The sequence below is a fragment of the Cherax quadricarinatus genome, chromosome 19 (genome assembly GCF_038502225.1).
Source record: "Cherax quadricarinatus isolate ZL_2023a chromosome 19, ASM3850222v1, whole genome shotgun sequence".
Taxonomy (NCBI): domain Eukaryota; kingdom Metazoa; phylum Arthropoda; class Malacostraca; order Decapoda; family Parastacidae; genus Cherax; species Cherax quadricarinatus.
Window position 1 is genome coordinate 34721262 of NC_091310.1, and position 20000 is coordinate 34741261.

Below are 20000 nucleotides of genomic sequence, written 5' to 3' on the forward strand. Positions count from 1 at the left end.
GAAAGAGAGACCTACATACCCCCCATCGTTCATAAAAGGAATCGCAGCATCAAAAGCACTCAATAGATGATTGATGTAAACATCCTTTATGTCAGGACAATAGGGCTATTTGTTCAAAATTGTGACTAGGAGCAATTTTGAAAAGGCAAGAGCACATCGCGGGTGTCTCTCCTCAATGGCCACTGGCAGAGCCTTTTATATTGTCCCCGGGCTGAGGATTTTTCAAGTCTTCGTCTTCAGAAGAGACGGGGGATGAATAGCCATTATAGAATAGTCTGGGAAAATGTGTAGTGATTGATGCTGAACGTTGGAAATACTGTTATAAAAGTCAAGGGGAAACAGATAATGATATAAATAACGTAGCTCGATAAGCTGAACAAGCTATTATCTGCCCAGCAAAAGCAAATCTTATGACGTGTATCTTTTTCTTCACTGTTGTCTTCCTTATGTCACTTGGACCCAAGTTTTGTGTCTGTTTACATGGCTCCAGTGACGCCTCATAGTGATGTTGACTTAGAGAGAATGAAGAGATCCCTTACAGTCATTCTAAATATTTACAAAGCTATAACTAGACAAGTGTAAAACAGGTTTACTGAAGCACTGACACCAAACACAGCTATGTGTGTGCCCAGGCCACATGCCCTTACACTGACAGCAAACACAGCTATGTGTGTGCCCAGGCCACATGCCCTTACACTGACAGCAAACACAGCTATGTGTGTGCCCAGGCCACATGCCCTTACACTGACAGCAAACACAGCTATGTGTGTGCCCAGGCCACATGCCCTTACCATCTCTTAATAGGGGCGAGGCCTGCCATATCGTCGCGTCTGTTGGGCATCGGGAAAAAGAAAAGGAATTAACAAAAAAGATTCGTGAAAAAGGTTTTTCATAATTATTTACTAAAACAAAAAGCTGAATGAAGCACAGAAATGAAACACAGAAAATCTTATATACACAGTTCTTGTTCTTATTTGTTCTTATCGTGTAAGTGAATTAACGTTTACTGATCAACATTAATGATTTTTAACCATAATTATTATTATCTGTTACTTGAAGCACTAAAGGCAGGTGCTAAATATTTAGTCAAGGGCTCGTGAAGCTTCGATCCTCCGTCTGCTACTCTCGCAACCACCGGGAAAATTAGCATAAAAAAATTACAGTAAGTCAGGTGAGATTTCTAAAATAGGTTTATTGAAAAATTTTTTTTACACTGTATTCAAGGGGAAAATTTACAAGAGAACAGCGTTCCCATACAGACGATGATAACGTGATGACTATACAGGTCGTCAGTGGCTACGTAATCAGCCGACGGAATTGTATGGTGTATACGTGAACATGTCTCAGTAGGCTTGGTGGTTATGTCGAGGGATACCATTGATCAATGTTGAGTATGGCTTATATGTATTTTGTTGACAAGAAAGGTATAAAGGACGCAAAAGCTTCTCGATTGACCCCTTATAGACCAGGGGGTAGCCCTCGTGTACTGTATGTTAGTGGGTAGCCCTCGTGTTCTGCATGCTAGTGGGTAGCCCTCGTGTTCTGCATGTTAGTGGGTAGCCCTCGTGTTCTGCATATTAGTGGGTAGCCCTCGTGTTCTGCATGTTAGTGGTTAGCCCTCGTGTACTGCATGTTAGTGGGTAGCCCTCGTGTTCCGCATGTTAGTGGGTAGCCCTCGTGTTCCGCATGTTAGTGGGTAGCCCTCGTGTTCCGCATGTTAGTGGGTAGCCAACGTGTACTGCATGTTAGTGGGTAGCCAATAAAACTTTGAGTTTCGTCTCCTCATCCCATTTTCTGAGGAGACGGAGACAGACAGAAACAAGTGATAGAGAAAAACAGACAGAAAGAGAGAAACAGAGGGAAAGGATGTCAGAGTTAGTAAATTCACTTTAATTTACAATCGTTGAAACAATTTCGGTAAGAGCTCAGAACAGCCTAGCGTGTACAAGTGTACGAACCTGAGAACAGCAAGTTTATGGATTACAAAGAATTTTCAGGCTTTCTTTCTTCTGCTTAGCCCCTGTACACTTGCTAACACCATCTGTAAACTTGCTAACAGCATTCGTGCACTTGCTAATAGCATCTGTACATTTGCTAAGAGCATCTTTACACTTGTTAACAGCATCTGTACACTTTCCATCAACATCTGTACACTTGCTACCAGTCTCTGAACACCCACCAACCTCTGTACGCTTGCTATCAGCATCTGTACACTTGTTAAGAGCATCTGTACACTTGCTATCAACATCTGTACACCTGCTACCAGCCTCTGAATTCCCGCCACCAACTTCAAAACACCTGCTGCAAACCTCTGAATACCCGCTACCAACTTCAGAACACCTGCTACTTTTGATGCAATTTCATCAAAACACCAGAAATCGACTTTGACCCGTGGCGTTAGTGGTGGCGCGCTTAGCTCACAGGGGCCCAGGGTTCGATCCTGGCACGAGTGGAAAAGTTAGGCACGTTCCCTCATACCCGCTGCGCCCTCAAGTTTAACAAGATAGTTAGACAGTTAGTAGGCACTTGGGAGTTAGGCGACTGTTCCGGGTGACAGCCAAGAGAGTGCTAGTATACCTTGGATAGGTCTGGCTTTCAAATGAGCCGAGGTAGGATAACAGCTGTTGACCTTCAAATAAGCTGAGATAAGATAACAGCTCTTAACTGCAAATGAACTGAGGAAAGGTAAGAGTTCATGGCCTCTAAATGAGACAAGGACAAAAGATCTGAGGGAGAACAACAGATATTAGCCTGTGCCTGTAAATTCAACTCTTTATAAAAAACTAGAGTTTTTCTCAGTCTGGTTCTCTTTCTCTCTTTCTCTCTCTCTCTCTCTCTCTCTCTCTCTCTCTCTCTCTCTCTCTCTCTCTCTCTCTCTCTCTCATATTCCCTCCACACACAGGCGGAAGCAGCACAGTGAACTATCCACGCTGAAACTATTCCCCGACCACTTTGATCCAATTGGTTCCACCCTTCCGGTGCTCCCGGTAAGGTTGCCGCTACTGGCAACTCCGGCATCGAAAACTGGGATTAAGCAAACAAAAACATGAGAAAATATGTGGAAAACGAACGAAAATAGGTCAAAAGACATAAAAATTGGATTAGCTGAATGGAAGGGGAAGCGAACACAGGATTGAGGGGGGAGAGGAGGGAGAAACTAGGTAATTGACAATAGAAATGGGGAAATGGGTGATAAGTTGAATATAATTAAAATTTTTAGTAATGGGAAATAAGTGCCATGAGGAAGAAGAAGGAGAATGTGTGAGTGACTAATTCGTCACTTCTACCATCATCATTCCTATTTTCATCATTCTTATCATCATCACTACCACTGTATATATACATATATAAACATGTATGCAATAAGATCACAGTAAACAGGTGATTTCAGAATATGCAAAACAACCACTGTGAAAGAATAGAGAAATTCCAAGCGCTTTCGTGACTACTCACATTATCAAGGAACTATGAAAGTAAAGCATCCAGACCCATTATATACCTTCCTTGGATGCTTTACTTTCATAGTTCCTTGATGATGTGAGTAGTCACGAAAGCGCTTGGAATTTCTCTATTCTTTCACAGTGGTTGTTTTGCATATATATATATAAATATATATATATATATATATATATATATATATATATATATATATATATATATATATATATATATATATATATATATATATATATATATATATATATATATATATATATATATATATATATATAGTTTGAGAATGTGTGTAAAGGTAGAAAGTTGAAAGTGAACATAGAAAAGAGTAAGGTGATGAGGGTATCAAATGATTTAGATAAAAAAAAATTGGATATCAAATTGGGGAGGAGGAGTATGGAAGAAGTGAATGTTTTCAGATACTTGGGAGTTGACGTGTCGGCGGATGGATTTATGAAGGATGAGGTTAATCATAGAATTGATGAGGGAAAAAAGGTGAGTGGTGCGTTGAGGTATATGTGGAGTCAAAAAACGTTATCTATGGAGGCAAAGAAGGGAATGTATGAAAGTATAGTAGTACCAACACTCTTATATGGATGTGAAGCTTGGGTGGTAAATGCAGCAGCGAGGAGACGGTTGGAGGCAGTGGAGATGTCCCTGTCTAAGGGCAATGTGTGGTGTAAATATTATGCAGAAAATTCGGAGTGTGGAAATTAGGAGAAGGTGTGGAGTTAATAAAAGCATTAGTCAGAGGGCAGAAGAGGGGTTGTTGAGGTGGTTTGGTCATTTAGAGAGAATGGATCAAAGTAGAATGACATGGAAAGCATATAAATCTATAGGGGAAGGAAAGAGGGGTAGGGGTCGTCCTCGAAAGGGTTGGAAAGAGGGGGTAAAGGAGGTTTTGTGGGTGAGGGGCTTGGACTTCCAGCAAGCGTGCATGAGCGTGTTAGATAGGAGTGAATGGAGACGAATGATACTTGGGACCTGACGATCTGTTGGAGTGTGAGCAGGGTAATATTTAGTGAAGGGATTCAGGGAAACCGGTTATTTTCATATAGTCGGACTTGAGTCCTGGAAATGGGAAGTACAATGCCTGCACTTTAAAGGAGGGGTTTGGGATATTGGCAGTTTGGAGGGATATGTTGTGTATCTCTATACGTATATGCTTCTAAACTGTTATATTCTGAGCACCTCTGCAAAAGCAGTGATAATGTGTGAGTGTGGTGAAAGTGTTGAATGATGATGAAAGTATTTTCTTTTTGGGGATTTTCTTTCTTTTTTTGGGTCACCCTGCCTCGGTGGGAGACGACCGACTTGTTGAAAAATAAAAAAAAAAAAATATATATATATATATATATATATATATATATATATATATATATATATGCAATAAGATCACAGTAAACAGGTGATTTTAAAATATGCAAAACAACCACTGTGAAAGAGTAGTGAAATTCCAAGCGCTTTCGTGACTACTCATATTGTCAAGTTCCTTGACAATGTGAGTAGTCACGAAAGCACCTGGAATTTCACTACTCTTTCACAGTGGTTGTTTTGCATATATATATATATATATATATATATATATATATATATATATATATATATATATATATATATATATATATATATATATATATATATATATATATATATATATATATATATATATATATATATATATACATATATATATATATATATATATATATATATATATATATATATATATATATATATATATATATGTTGTGTTGCGCTTGGAGTTTCTGGACAGCGGGGCTGAGACGCGTCTTGTAAATCTCATTGAGAGCGAGCTGGAGCTGGGAAGGAAAGTGATGGGGTCAGCAGGGCCTGGATCGCACTGAAGCTCCTCTCAGTGAACCTCAGCCAGTTGGTTCATTGAATGAGGAAAAGTTTGTTAGTTTGTTAAGTTTACAGCTTATCGACTGCACTTGGGTCATTAAGGCTGCAATTCACCTATACAGTGACCTGAAGAATACTCTAATCCCAGAGTGAGCGAGAGAGGGAGGGAGAGAAGAATAGGTGGCATCCCTTGAGAAGTTTAAATCTAGGTCACTACGAAGGGATGCTGCATGTTGAACCCAAGTCCAAGAGTCTCCGCTCATTCTGGGACAAAGTGCTCTGCTGATCCCAACCTTTCTTGAACTTACGTTTTCCCCCCGTAAGCATCAGCACCTTCCAGCTGCCCCTCACTCCAGCGATTATAGGTGTCAGCCAGAGTAAGGTACGCGGGTATAATCACACACCAGTTTCTACCACTTTACCCGGGGATATCGTTTTGATTCCATCATAACGTTTAGAATGATTACCGGGATGGCACGATTCCACAGATCAACGTTCTCTTTCTCACGGTATCTTAGCCCTAGCCATGTTCCTCTTGGTGATGCTGTTGGCCCCGCTGCGTCATGCTTGCCGACCCTTGAAACTGGTACAGTTTAAACGCTGCAGATCATATTAGTCGGCCGCCTCCTTGCCGCAAATACGCAGGTACTCTGTGTAAATAGAGCTAACAAATGAAATAAACACTGCAGTACAGAGTGTCTGCGTGTCGTGGAGTGTGCCCATTCCTGAAGTAGGAGCTGTTAAAAGGAAGTCTCCAGAGTGACTTACACTCACAGTTGTCAGATGGGTAATCTCCATGTTGGATGTTGCGGCCACGCATAAGTTTGTATCCATTTTATATCCATTTCAGCCTGGATTGACTATAGCATTGTAACTGCAGCGACCCTGCCAACGAGAAGTCGGAGAGTTGCCAACAGCAATTAGTTTGATTCCTTTGTTTTTTCTTCGTAAGACAGAACTATGCACAAAAATAGTCCTCAGGCACTTCCCCAGCAAGTCTGGTGAGCTTAGATATTCTCTCTGAAACATCTTCACGTGTTTTCCTATTTTCACTGTGGTATTCTTAAATATTTGCACTTACGCATGTTGTGAATTACACACACACACACACACACACACACACACACACACACACACACACACACACACACACACACACACACACACACACACACACACACACACACACATATATATATATATATATATATATATACATATGTCGTGCAGAATATGTAAAAGTGGTCAGTTAGCAAGAAGTCATTTAAAATTATGTTCTTTCTAAAATTTCCTCTTATTCATCTAAAGATATATTTTTTCATTTATGTTCATATAAAAATTAAAGATTTTTGTACCAAAAGAACCTTAGAAAACTTACCTAACTTTATTACAACAACTTAATATATTTTATATAAGTTTACAATAATTTATTAATGAACAAACACAATGAAATATATTTTTTTTTTCGTTAAGTTCAAAATGATTTTTGCGAAATTATTGCATACATAAATTTTCGCTTGCCTTATTCGGCAAGACATATATATATATATATATATATATATATATATATATATATATATATATATATATATATATATATATATATATATATATATATATATATATATATATATATATATATGTATATATATATATATATATATATATATATATATATATATATATATATATATATATATATATATATATATATATATATATATATATATACTATATTTATATATCCTTCACTGCTTGTGAGACATCCATCGTGTAGAAAGGACACGTCAAGTATGTGATCTTCAATCAAGTGAGAATTTCAGTTATGTTCTACAAGGCTGGATTATTCACATACTCAAACTTGTGCAACTGTACACAAATGTTCAGTCAGAAGTCGTGTGAGTTGCCTGAACATTTTCCCGTTGTTGTAAACACGACGTCAGCAGCGGTCACTGACCCTTACTGTGTGTGTGTGAGCGTGAGAGTGAGAGAGAGAGAGAGAGAGAGAGAGAGAGAGAGAGAGAGAGAGAGAGAGAGAGAGAGAGAGAGAGAGAGAGAGAGAGAGAGAGAGAGAGACAGACAGACAGAGAGAGAGAGACAGAGACAGAGAGACAGAGACAGAGAGAGAGAGATGAATCTGAGGAAATTTGACTCATCGTTTGCCAGATGCGCCTCAATAGTAAACATGAATGTTTAACGTAAGTGTTTTTGTTAATCCAGGAGACCCCAGGTAAAATATAAGTACTTGATATTTTCTTCCCACGGTGGGTTTAATTAAAGAATCTTTCCTTGTATATATTAATGTTTATGTAAATGCATCAATGAAGCCACGACTGATGAAGCCACGACTGATGAAGCCACGACTGATGAAGCCACGACTGGCTTCATCAGTCCAAATGATGAACTGTATTTAAGTGTCCCTATCCACAGTTTATCAGTATCACCAAATCATTTTCAACTCTTGTTTGGCTGTTTTGTGTGTGTGTGTGTGTGTGTGTGTGTGTGTGTGTGTGTGTGTGTGTGTGTGTGTGTGTATGTGTGTGTGTGTTTGTGTGTGTGTGTGTGTGTGTGTGTGTGTGTGTGTGTGTGTGTGTGTGTGTGTGTGTGTGTGTGTGTGTGTGTGTGTGTATGTTTGTGTGTGTGTGTGTTACCAGCTTGCCCCGCCAGGTATTCCTGGATTCTAATTGGTTCGCCCTTCGACCATACATGGTTATGATTGGTTGGTCATCAATTGTCAGAGGTGAGAAGCTTGCTGGTGTCACAGGGATTCATCCTTGTTGCCCTTATGAGTGTTCGTAAAAGTGTTCGTGTATGTTTCTCGTCATGGAGACAGTACTTAGTGTTCGCGGAAGTCTCTCTATGTTTCTCATCGTGGAGATGATTCTGAGTGTTAGTGGGAGTCTTTCTCTCTGTTTTTCGTCGTGGAGATGGTCGCTGGAACAGCAGTGTGGAGAGAGCCAGAAGACATGGAACTGTGGTCAGATATAAATTCCTTTTCGTGAAACTGTATCTGCCTACTGATTATCTACCCAGCATGGCTCTCGTCTCGTGCATCACTAGATGGAGAGCTCGTGTCGGGTCACTGACAAGAAGGGTAGAAGGTCGTGGGATTGTACCCATTCTCATACATGCACACACTTACACTTGAAGCCGATACTCAGTAATAATATTCACGTCTCTTGCTATGAGACTAGAGAGTGTTAATGGTTTATTATTTCATCTATCATATCTTCTACTGTACTGCAACAGGCTCCCACTAATCCACTTATTCCTGTCAAGTATTTAATTACATTGAGTATGACATAAATTCACAGAAGGGTGGACGAGGGTTCGAACCGCATCGAACCGTAGGATGATTTTACAAGCAACACTTCTGTGACAAGTTTGCATCAGGTGCACCAACTGTGACCCACTTCCCCAGTGCTAACAGAATCATTCTATTTAGAACACTAGTGGCTGAATGGTTACAGCGCTGAACCTGCTGATTCGAATGACTTGCAAGAGTTCAGTCTATATATGCTAAGATTTCCTACTTGTTATATATTGTTTGTAATGAATTTTACTGTGTAACTTACGATATTATAACTGTCTCAAAGCGGGCTTGTGCCTCCTGGGACATGATAAATAGGAAGAGAAGGGGAAACGGGAGACAACGTTGGAGGAGAGAGAGGGGTAAGATGAGACTGTCCTTCTCTGAGGGTAACGACATAACGACAGAGAGTAATGATGATCCTTCGTAAGGACGATGGAGCAGGATTTTGGAACGATCGTTAGCAGTGACCTGAAGCATCTACTAAACAACCTTGACCCGCGAACAGCAATGTAAACAACACTGACCTGTGAACAGCAGTGTAAACAATCTCGACTTGCGAACAGCAGTGTAAACCTTGACCTATGAAAAACAATGTAAACAACCTCGACCTGCGAACAGCAGTGCAAACAGCCTCGACCTGCGAACAGCAATGTAAAGAACCTCGACCTGCGAACAACAATGTAAATAACCTCGAACAGACCTTGCAAACAGAGGTGTAAACAGAGTGCCAGTTTACAAATAATTTTGACTGGTTGTAACACTTGTCAGGCCTCAACATTGTATGTATTGTCAAGTTTAGGTCCCGAAATTAGAAGACAGAAACAAATTGTAAAGAGTACAAGCCAGGGCAACACAGCTCGTAAATTGTAAAGAGTGCAAGCCAGGGCAACACAGCTCGTAAATTGTAGAGAGTACAAGCCAGGACAACACAGCTCGTAAATTTAGTAAGAAAACCAATATGAACAACGACTCTAAGCACCTAACCTACTCAGGCAACCAAAAGCTCCAGCTGCGAGTCATCATGTGACTAAGACCCGCGTCAGGAAACACTTGTTCTGTTTCCTGACAAAATCTTAGCTAATCTAACCTGCTCACTCTTGGGAGACTGGAGACTATGGTAAGATATCATTGACATTATTCATGCTTTCAAAACACTAAGCAAATCCGACACACACACAAACATAAGAACATAAGAACATAAGAAAGGAGGAACACTGCAGGAGGCCTGCTGGCCCATACTAGGCAGGTCCTTTACAATTCATCCCAATAACAAAACATTTGCCCAACCCAATTTTCAATGCCACCCAAGAAATAAGCTCTGATGTGAAAGTCCCACTCAAATCCAACCCCTCCCACTCATGTACTTATCCAACCTAGATTTGAAACTACCCAAAGTCCCAGCCTCAATAACCCAACTAGGTAGACTGTTCCACTCATCAACTACCCTATTTCCAAACCAATACTTTCCTATGTCCTTTCTAAATCTAAACTTATCTAATTTAAATCCATTACTGCGGGTTCTCTCTTGGAGAGACATCCTCAAGACCTTATTAATATCCCCTTTATTAATACCTATCTTCCACTTATACACTTCGATCAGGTCTCCCCTCATTCTTCGTCTAACAAGTGAATGTAACTTAAGAGTCTTCAATCTTTCTTCATAAGGAAGATTTCTAATGCTATGTATTAATTTAGTCATCATACGCTGAATGTTTTCTAACGAATTTATGTCCATTTTGTAATACGGAGACCACAACTGAGCTGCATAATCTAGGTGAGGCCTTACTAATGATGTGTAAAGCTGCAGTATGACCTCTGGACTTCTGTTGCTTACACTTCTTGATATAAATCCCAGTAATCTATTTGCCTTATTACGTACGCTTAGGCATTGCTGTCTTGGTTTAAGGTTGCTGCTCACCATAACCCCCAAGTCCTTTTCGCAATCTGTATGGCTAAGTTCTACATCATTTAACTTATAAGTACTAGGGTTATGGACACTCCCAAGCTTCAGAACCTTGCATTTATCTACATTGAACTGCATCTGCCACTTTTCTGACCAAGAATAGAGTTTGTTTAAATCCTCCTGAAGTTCCATAACATCTACGTTTGAATCAATTATCCTACCTATCTTTGTGTCATCGGCGAATTTGCTCATATCACTAGTAATTCCCTCATCAAGATCATTGATATATATTATAAACAACAACGGGCCCAAGACTGATCCCTGTGGAACGCCACTTGTTACAGATCCCCACTCGGATTTAACCCCATTTATGGACACTCTCTGCTTCCTGTCAGTGAGCCATGACTCGATCCACGAGAGCACTTTTCCCCCAATGCCATGAGCTGCCACTTTCTTTATCAGTCTATGGTGCGGAACTCTATCAAAAGCCTTACTAAAATCTAAGTAAATAATATCAAATTCTTTATTGTGGTCAACAGCCTCAAAAGCTTTACTGAAGAAAGTTAATAAATTAGTTAGACAAGACCGGCCTCTTGTGAATCCATGCTGAGTATCATTAATCAAGCTATGCTTATCGAGATGGCTTCTTATAATCTCAGCTATAATTGACTCTAGTAATTTGCCTACAATTGAGGTCAGGCTTATTGGGCGGTAATTTGACGGTAACGACTTGTCCCCTGTTTTAAAAATAGGAGTTACATTAGCCATCTTCCACATATCAGACACTAAACCTGTTTGAAGAGATAAATTAAAAATATTAGTTAATGGTTCACAGAGTTCCATTTTGCATTCCTTAAGAACCCTTGAAAAAACCTCATCAGGGCCCGGCGACTTATTTTGCTTCAGTCTGTCTATCTGCTTCACAACCATTTCACTAGTGACTGTGATGTTACATAATTTATCTTCTTCTAGCCCACTGTAAAAAATAATTACTGGAATATTGTTAGTGTCTTCCTGTGTAAAAACTGAGAGAAAATAATTATTTAAAATCAAGCACATTTCAAACACACACACACACCACATTACAGAGAAACCGTCGCATGAAACTCGGGAGCAAGAGGCGCAACACAAATGTTGGCAAATAAAAAAAATGCAATTAAAAATTAATTTGGATCACTGAAACAAACTTTGCCCCCTGAATTTATAACCGGTAAACTAATATTTACCTTTTGTGTATCTAGTTAAACAAGCTCTTTGCAAAGCACAACATTTAATTAAGGCAATGTAATAAATAACTAGATTCAGTGGAGATATTGGCTGGTACCGCTTTAATCCTAAGGTTGACTAATGAACTAGCCAGAAAGAATGTGTTGTAGTAGTAGAAGTAATAGCACTGCTAAACTAATAGTAGCACTAGCGAAAGAGCGGTAGCAGTGCTAGTAATAGTAATATTGTAATAGTGTTAGAAGTATTATTAGATGTACTAAAAGTGGTAGTAGTTATAACAGCACTAGTGCTAGTACAAGTAGAACAACTAGTAGTAGAACTAGTAACAGTATGTATTGTAGCATTCCATACTAGACCTTGAAGACTTCCTTGTACAGCAACAATGGACACTTTTCAAGAAGACTTGATAATTTTCTTCACCCACTGTCTGAAGCAAGTAACTTGCTCGATGAGTCGACGTAGGGAAGAGAGTCTTCTGCTCTTCTCTCCTAACTTCGAATTTCTAGACAGATGTAGAGGCAGATAGACTGTAGGTCAGACCCTCAATATAGATCATAAAGTTTATTGCTATATGGGCTTCCTAGGTACTCTCTCTCTCTCTCTCTCTCTCTCTCTCTCTCTCTCTCTCTCTCTCTCTCTCTCTCTCTCTCTCTCTCTCTCTCTCTCTCTCTATCTATCTATCTATCTATCTATCTATCTATCTATCTCTCTCGTGGAGAACTTCAAAGACTGCAGCTCAAAGACCTCACAAAATTCCTGCTACGCACCTGTTCCAGAATGCCAACATTTTCTTAAAAGAGACTGAGATATTAAAGATTTATATATATATATATATATATATATATATATATATATATATATATATATATATATATATATATATATATATATATATATATATATATATATTATGTTGTGCCGAATAGGTAAAATTGGTCAATTAGCAACAACTCATTTAAAATAAAGTCCTTTCTAAAATTTTCTGTTATACGTTTGAAGATATTTGTATCATTTATGTTAATGTAAAAATTAATAATTTTGTTCCAAAAGAACCTTAGAAAACTTGCCTAACCTTATTGTAACAAGCACAATTTAATTTAGCCTAATCCAACCAAATATATATTTTTTTTTTGTTAGGGTTAGAATGATTTTTGTGAAATTATTGCATACACAAATTTTCGCTTGCCTTATTCGGCAAGAAGAGTGTTGTTATTTAAGCCATAATCGCAAGTTTTACCTATTCGGTACAACATATATATTTAATACAAATCGAAAAGAACGAAATCTTTTACTCAGCTGTTTACTTCAGCCACAATAGTCAGGTTTGACCTTTAAATGTCAATCGACGTCATATCTGTGACGTCGTGAGTGCACTGACGCATCCTAGCGTCTGCTTTAAATTGATAAAGCTGTACACAGAGCGATACGTTGTCCCAAAATAAACTTGCTCTCTATCATCTCTCTTTTCTTCGCTATGTTTCTCTCTCTCTCTCTCTCTCTCTCTCTCTCTCTCTCTCTCTCTCTCTCTCTCTCTCTCTCTCTCTCTCTCTCTCTCTCTCTCTCTCTCTCTCTCTCTCTCTCTCCTGTGTTCTGTTCCGGGTTTATATCTACTGACGAAATCGAAGTTTAGGTCAATGTTGCTCAGGAAGGAAGCTTACTGTCTCTCATTGACACTTTAAATGTTACTTTTTATTCTTCACCCTGACGTGGTGGGTGTCAGCTGTGCTTCCCCACCAACACTGCCACTAGTTTATCCCTCCAGTGGTCTAGTCTCCCTTCTAGTTCCCGGTTCTCTCAGTTTATGTCCTTGTTCCTGAAATCTCCCAGGGTTATGAGTTTTTGTATCACACTATGATGACACTTTGCTGCTTCTTCTGTAGTTACTATCATGTCGGTGTTGCTCTCATCCTTCCCCAGTCATGATCTTTAGCAACTAGTGAAACATTGCAGATTATTGCCACTATTTCATATATTAATGCAGCTCCTGAATTTTTATTTCTTCTTGGTTTTTCTCTATACTTAGCAACCTGCTGGTAGTATCACATCAGATATTTTCTCATGTTACTTTCATCATTGTAGTGGCTATGACTTTATTGTTCTCCTACTACTCTTGAAGTTCACTGTTCTTTGATGGTATTCCTTTTGCTCTCGGGTACCATACTCTTGTCTTTCTGCTTCTGTTTGTTTTTTGCAGCTACTTGTATACCCTCTTTCCTCTCCTCTGCTCATGTGTTGTGGGGTGAAAGATAATTGGGTTTCTTTTTGAGTGGATTGAAGATATTGTCTTAATTGTGACCTGGTGTCTGACTGTAACGTACATCTGTACATTAACTAGGGTTCGTTTGCTAAGTGTTAAATTTTTAACGTCTAAGAGAGGGAATGTTATTGTACCGAGGGCAAACATTTCATTGTCTGACACGTAACATAATGTCCAAATTCTCTGTTTTAATAATTCACATAATTTTCTCTATATCTGCCTTTTTTGTAATTTACAAGGATGGGTCTGATGTATAACGTTGAGTGAACCTGGAAAAAAGTATTCGGCATTACCTTACACTACCTTGCACAACCTTACACTACTTTACACTACTTTACACTACCTTACACTAACTTACACTAACTTACACTACCTTACACTACCTCACACTATCAATATGAGTACTAAGCATGACTTATGTTTAACACACTGTCAGTTACGCCCTTTCACCCCTGCACTCTCTCAGAGGTCAGTTGGCGTTGCTGTCGACCAGGAAAACGACATGAAAGGTTGCTCTCTTTTGCCATAAATGTAGCCTTATATGCAAACACTTTTTCACTCAATGTCATTTTTTGAGGACATTTATGAGTCTTTGTGGCCTATTCACTGAAATATGTGTTGACGTAGGTACTCTGGATTATGTCCAGTTTGCAACAGCCTCAGTGTGGAGGGATCGTGACTCTCAACTTATTAACACTCTCTTAAACACACAGCATGCATTATGTCATTACTGAACTTAATCTTAGAGAGGTGACAGCAATAGGCCGTGGGTGAACTTGAGGCAGCGTTGTGCTTCTGGAACACAGATGCTCCTCTGGAGCAGTCTGATATCTAGTCTTCAAATGATTTTGTCCTGTGAGTGTAGACTATGTTTACAGCCTGTGTGCTTACAGACTGTGTACTTAGGTGTCTTGAAGCTGACTTTGACTCTCTTGGTTGGTGCTGGTTTTTATTTATTTTTGGCTTTACTGGATCCGATTTCTGCACTAGCTGGTGAGGACTCAGTGTCAAGAAGAGTTTTGTAACTGCATTCTCAATATTTGCACTGTTTCGTTGACTTAATATTTTTTCCAAGCCTTGTAGACTCGTCCTCTTCAAGGATTGACTTTTACTCATATTGCCTCGTTGATGCTTACATACAGCATTCTGTGAACTTAGTCTTTTACTAAAAGGTATCAACACACACACATGCGGTGTTCAGACTTGAGGTCGTGTGCTTGTGAGTTGCACACCTTGCTTCTTGTAAGAGTATTAAGAGCTCTGTATCTTTCAAAGAATTAGTCTGGTGTTTGGATTTAGAATAACTGAAATTAAGATATTTCATCAGCTGTTACTTGAGTTATGTCTTTTATTCTGACCTCTGTTTACCATGCTAATGTTAGCATATATTTGTACAAGATGTCTTATTACAGTAAAGGTATTCGCTTATTACATTTCTTGTTTTATTGAATATGGTGAATAAAAATAAGATCTTCACTATACAACTGTGAAATGCTTTAAAGACAGACAGACCACTCGGGTGACACTCAGGTGCAAATAAAAGTGTAGAAAGTTTTACGCATAAGTTTAAAGAATCTAAAGTCAAAGTAATGAATCTTTCTCTAAGAATCACAGGGAAATAAACTGAAATATGCTAAACGAAAACGTATGTATATATATATACATATATATATATATATATATATATATATACATATATATATATATATATATATATATATATATATATATATATATATATATATATATATATATATATATATGTATATATATATATATATATATATATTTATATTAGCATATCGGCAGTCTCCCACCAAGGTAGGGTGGCCCGAAAAAGAAAAACTTTTCTCATCATTCACTCCAACACTGTCTTGCCAGAGGTGCACTCACACTACAGTTATAAAACTGCAACATTAACACCCCTCCTTCATCTCCACGACTCAAGTCCGGCCTGCCGGTTTCTCTGAATCCTTTCATAAATGTTACCCTGCTCACACTCCAACAGCACGTCATGTCCTAAAAATCATTTGTCTCCATTCTCTCCTATCACGCTCACGCATGCTTACTGGAAGTCCAAGTCCCTCGCACACAAAACCTCCTCTACCCCCTCCCTCCAACCTTTCCTAGGCTGACCCCTACCCCGCATTTCCTCTATTACAGATTTATACACTCTCGAAGTCATTCTATTTTGTTCCAACCTCTCTACATGTCCAAAGCTCCTCAATAACCCATCCTCAGCCCTCTGGATAATAGTTTTGGTAATCCACACCTCTTCCTAATTTCCAAACTAGGAATTGTCTGTATTATATTCTCACCACACATTGCCCTCAGACATTACATCTCCTCTGACTCCAGTCTTCTCCTTGTTGCAACATTCGTCACCCATGTTTCACACCCATATAAGAGCGTTGGTATAACTATGCTCTCATACATTCCCCTCTTTGCTTCCATGGACAAAGTTCTTTGTCTCCACAGACTCCTAAGTGCAGCACTCACCTTTTTCCCCTCATGAATTCTATGATTCACCTCATAGAATATATATATATATATATATATATATATATATATATATATATATATATATATATATATATATATATATATATATATATATATATATATATATATATATATATATATATATATATATATATATATATATATATATATATATATTTATATATATATATATATACTATATATATATATATATATATAATATATATATATATATATATATATATATATATATATATATATTATCTCTAGAAAAGGCATCTGCCATTTCTTGCCAACAATATTTCTCAGCTGATATGGCTATATGATTTCGGTGTTTCCTCTGCCTCGGTTATGTTTTTTCCCAGAGCCATGTGACTCGGTGCAATCTGATTTACTGGTTTCAACTCGGGCAGACACAAATATGTAAAAAGTTACGGTCAGAGAGACAGAGAGAGATGCGGAATGATGGACACAGACAAAGGTTGATACAGGAAAATAAAAGCACGAGGCAGATGAAGATAAAACTGAAGGATAACCTTCAGTGTTGTACGATGCTTGTGAGTTTAGCGCATAGTTATGATAATAATATTAATGGGGGATAAGCTAGAAAATCTGATTAAAAACACTGATAAACAGACCATCACATACACATAAATATACACATACACTAAGATACATATAAATATACACATACACTAATACACATACTCATACATACACATACACATGCATAAACACACAAACAGACGCTATTTCTCAGGAGAATAACGAGGCGGAGGACAATAAGGCAAGAAAGAAGTCGTATAAGGGGGAGAATAAGGAAAAAGGAAAAGAATAAGGAGGAGAATAAGGAAGAAGGAGAAAAAGGAAAAAGTAAAGAATAAAGAGGAGAAAAAGGAAAAAGGAAGAAGAATAAGATGGAAGATGAAAAAAAGAGGAAGAGAAAAAGGAAAATAAGGAAATGGCGAAGTAGCAGCAACATCCCAGAAAACGCCGCGATTTAAATGTCCCGTGAGAGCGAGCCTTTAAAAATGTCCGCCGCCCGGGTGAGGCGAGGGCTCGATACGGCGCAAGCTGTCACTACCCCTATAAACCACCAACAAAAAGTAGCCAAGTGACACTGACGTTCCAGCTCCCACAAGTTACTGGCGTTTGAATGTCTTTCTCGTAGGGGGAGATAGACATTTAAATTCCTTAGGCCTGCGCCGACGTAAAGGGTCTTAAATGTCCGACATTTACCTGCTCCAGATGTACTGAGGTTCATTATTATAATTATTATTATTTGAGCAGTGGGTTTTCAACCCAAAATTAACCATACTATCTTTAATTCGAGAGAATAGAACGTTGCTGTTCTGTGTTCTTCAGGTCTGTCGGATAGATCCTGTTCTTCCTATCTGCCTGTTGCACCTACTATTCCTCTTTTCTACAGTTCTCTCTCTCTCTCTCTCTCTCTCTCTCTCTCTCTCTCTCTCTCTCTCTCTCTCTCTCTCTCTCTCTCTCTCTCTCTCTCTCTCTCTCTCTCTCTGTCTCTCTCTCTCTCTCCTCTCTCTCACTCTCTCTCTGCTCGCTCTCTCATCTCATTTCCCTAAATTTAAACAAACTTCTCTAATTTTAACGACAGGACAAGAGTGAAAATCCTCTCATCTTTAACTCCCTTTCAGTTTACAAATTTAGAAATGTATTCCGTCCCTCCCATTCCCACTCCCAGACCATTCCCATTCCCAGACCATTACCATTCCCAGGCTAGAGAGACTAGCACGAGCAGTTTGCATTCACGATTTTCATTTCATCTCATTTACCATTCCTTCCATTCCCATTTCCACGCCGGAGATCCCTCTAACATGGCCTTAGAATTTCCCATTCCACCCATTCCCATTCCTGCCGCCGATACTAGAAGCGATGGGAACCAGGGGTTCCCATGTGTGTGCTGGCCGTTGTGCATCCTGCAGTGATGGGACAGCAGAGGGAGGGGTGTATTAGAGTCTATACGAGTATACACTGGAGTACATGAATGTCATGCATTAAATAGAAGTAAATGGAGGGTACAGTAAATTTTCTTGTACGGCTCGTGTATACAGTGAAAGTTTTCGTAAATGCAATTGAAAATAATGTATTAAAACTGAGCTGTGGGTGGAAAGGCCCCTCGCTGTACGCGCTTTACAGAGAAGCTTTCTAACAGAGCTGACTGTACATTAGAGTACATTAGATTATAGGAGAGTACACGGGAATGCTTGGGATTGCTTGAATGTGCTTGCGGGTACATAGCACTAGAGAGTACATGGAAGTATTAGAGAGTATATGGGAGTACTAGTGAGTGTATGGGAGGCCTAGAGAGTACATGTGAGTACTTGAAAGTGCTTGGAAATGCCGAAAACCACGTGGGAATACTAGAGAGTACATGGAAGTACATGATATTGCATAGCTACACATGAGAGTACATAGCAGTATTAGAGAGTACTAGGAATATTAAAGAGTACTAGATAGTACATATGAGTCATTTAGAATAAGTTAAACAACATAAAAGTATATAGAAGTACGTGGAACCATAAAAAAGGAAAGTACGTCAAAGTACACAGGAGTACACGGGGATATTTGAGAGTACAAGAGTACACAGGCTTACGCGGGATACAGACAAGTACATGGACGTACGAAAGAACACATGGGAGTATACAGAAGCTCCTAGGATTATCTAAGAGTACATTGTACACGGAACTAGAGTACAAGGATAGGAGAGACAATCCTGTTGCAAGCCTTCAAGGACAGAGGAACGCAATCTTCTGTTAGCCTGTAAAGGCAGGCGTATAGAAATCTCTATTCTATTCTTAGTCTATAAAGAGAGATGGATAGGGATTTCTATCCTTCCGCCATTCCACTTCACACTCAACCCCATCCCTCTCTATCCCACCCCTATCCCTCTCTATCCCACCCCTATCCCTCTCTATCCCACCCCTATCCCTCCATATCCCACCACTACCCCTATCCCTTTCTAAGCCCCCCCACCCAGCCCCTCTCTATCGCACCCCTATTCCTCTCTATCCCACCCTTATCCGTCTATATCCCACCCCTGTCCCTATCTATCCAAACCCTATCCCTCTCTATCTCATCCGTATCCCTCTCTATCCCACCCCTATCCCTATCTATCCCATCCCTATCCCTCTCTATCCTACCCCTATCCTTCTCTATCCCACTCCATCCTTCTCTATCCCATCCTCTCCTCTAGGCACTCTTTAACCTGACCAACAGTCATTTGAGTGATGCTAGAGTGCCATTTGAATGCCACTAGTACATCTAGAGTGCTGCTCGAGTGCCATTTGAATGCCACCAGTGCCACTAGTACCTTTAGAGTGCCACTATAGACTCGTCTAAGTGCCTCTAAATGACAAGAATGCTACTGAAGTGCCATTAAAATTTCTTTACAGTGCAACTAGGGTGCCACTAGAGTGCCACTAAAGTTCTGCTAGAGTGGCAATAGTCACTGG

General features: G+C 39.2%; 1 protein-coding gene across 6 annotated transcripts in view; it reads right to left on the reverse strand.

The window, feature by feature from the left end:
* Nucleotides 1–20000, reverse strand: part of LOC128688261 (U8-agatoxin-Ao1a) — a 223137-nt gene that overhangs the window by 9671 nt on the left and 193466 nt on the right. For 2 of the 6 annotated variants that reach the window (XM_053775980.2, XM_053775979.2), the window contains exon 3: nucleotides 792–830. The exons of the other annotated variants lie outside the window; for them this stretch is intronic. In XM_053775980.2, coding sequence (XP_053631955.1) covers nucleotides 792–830 — 39 coding nt within the window. The remainder of the gene's footprint in view (nucleotides 1–791; nucleotides 831–20000) is intronic. 6 annotated transcript variants of the gene reach the window in all.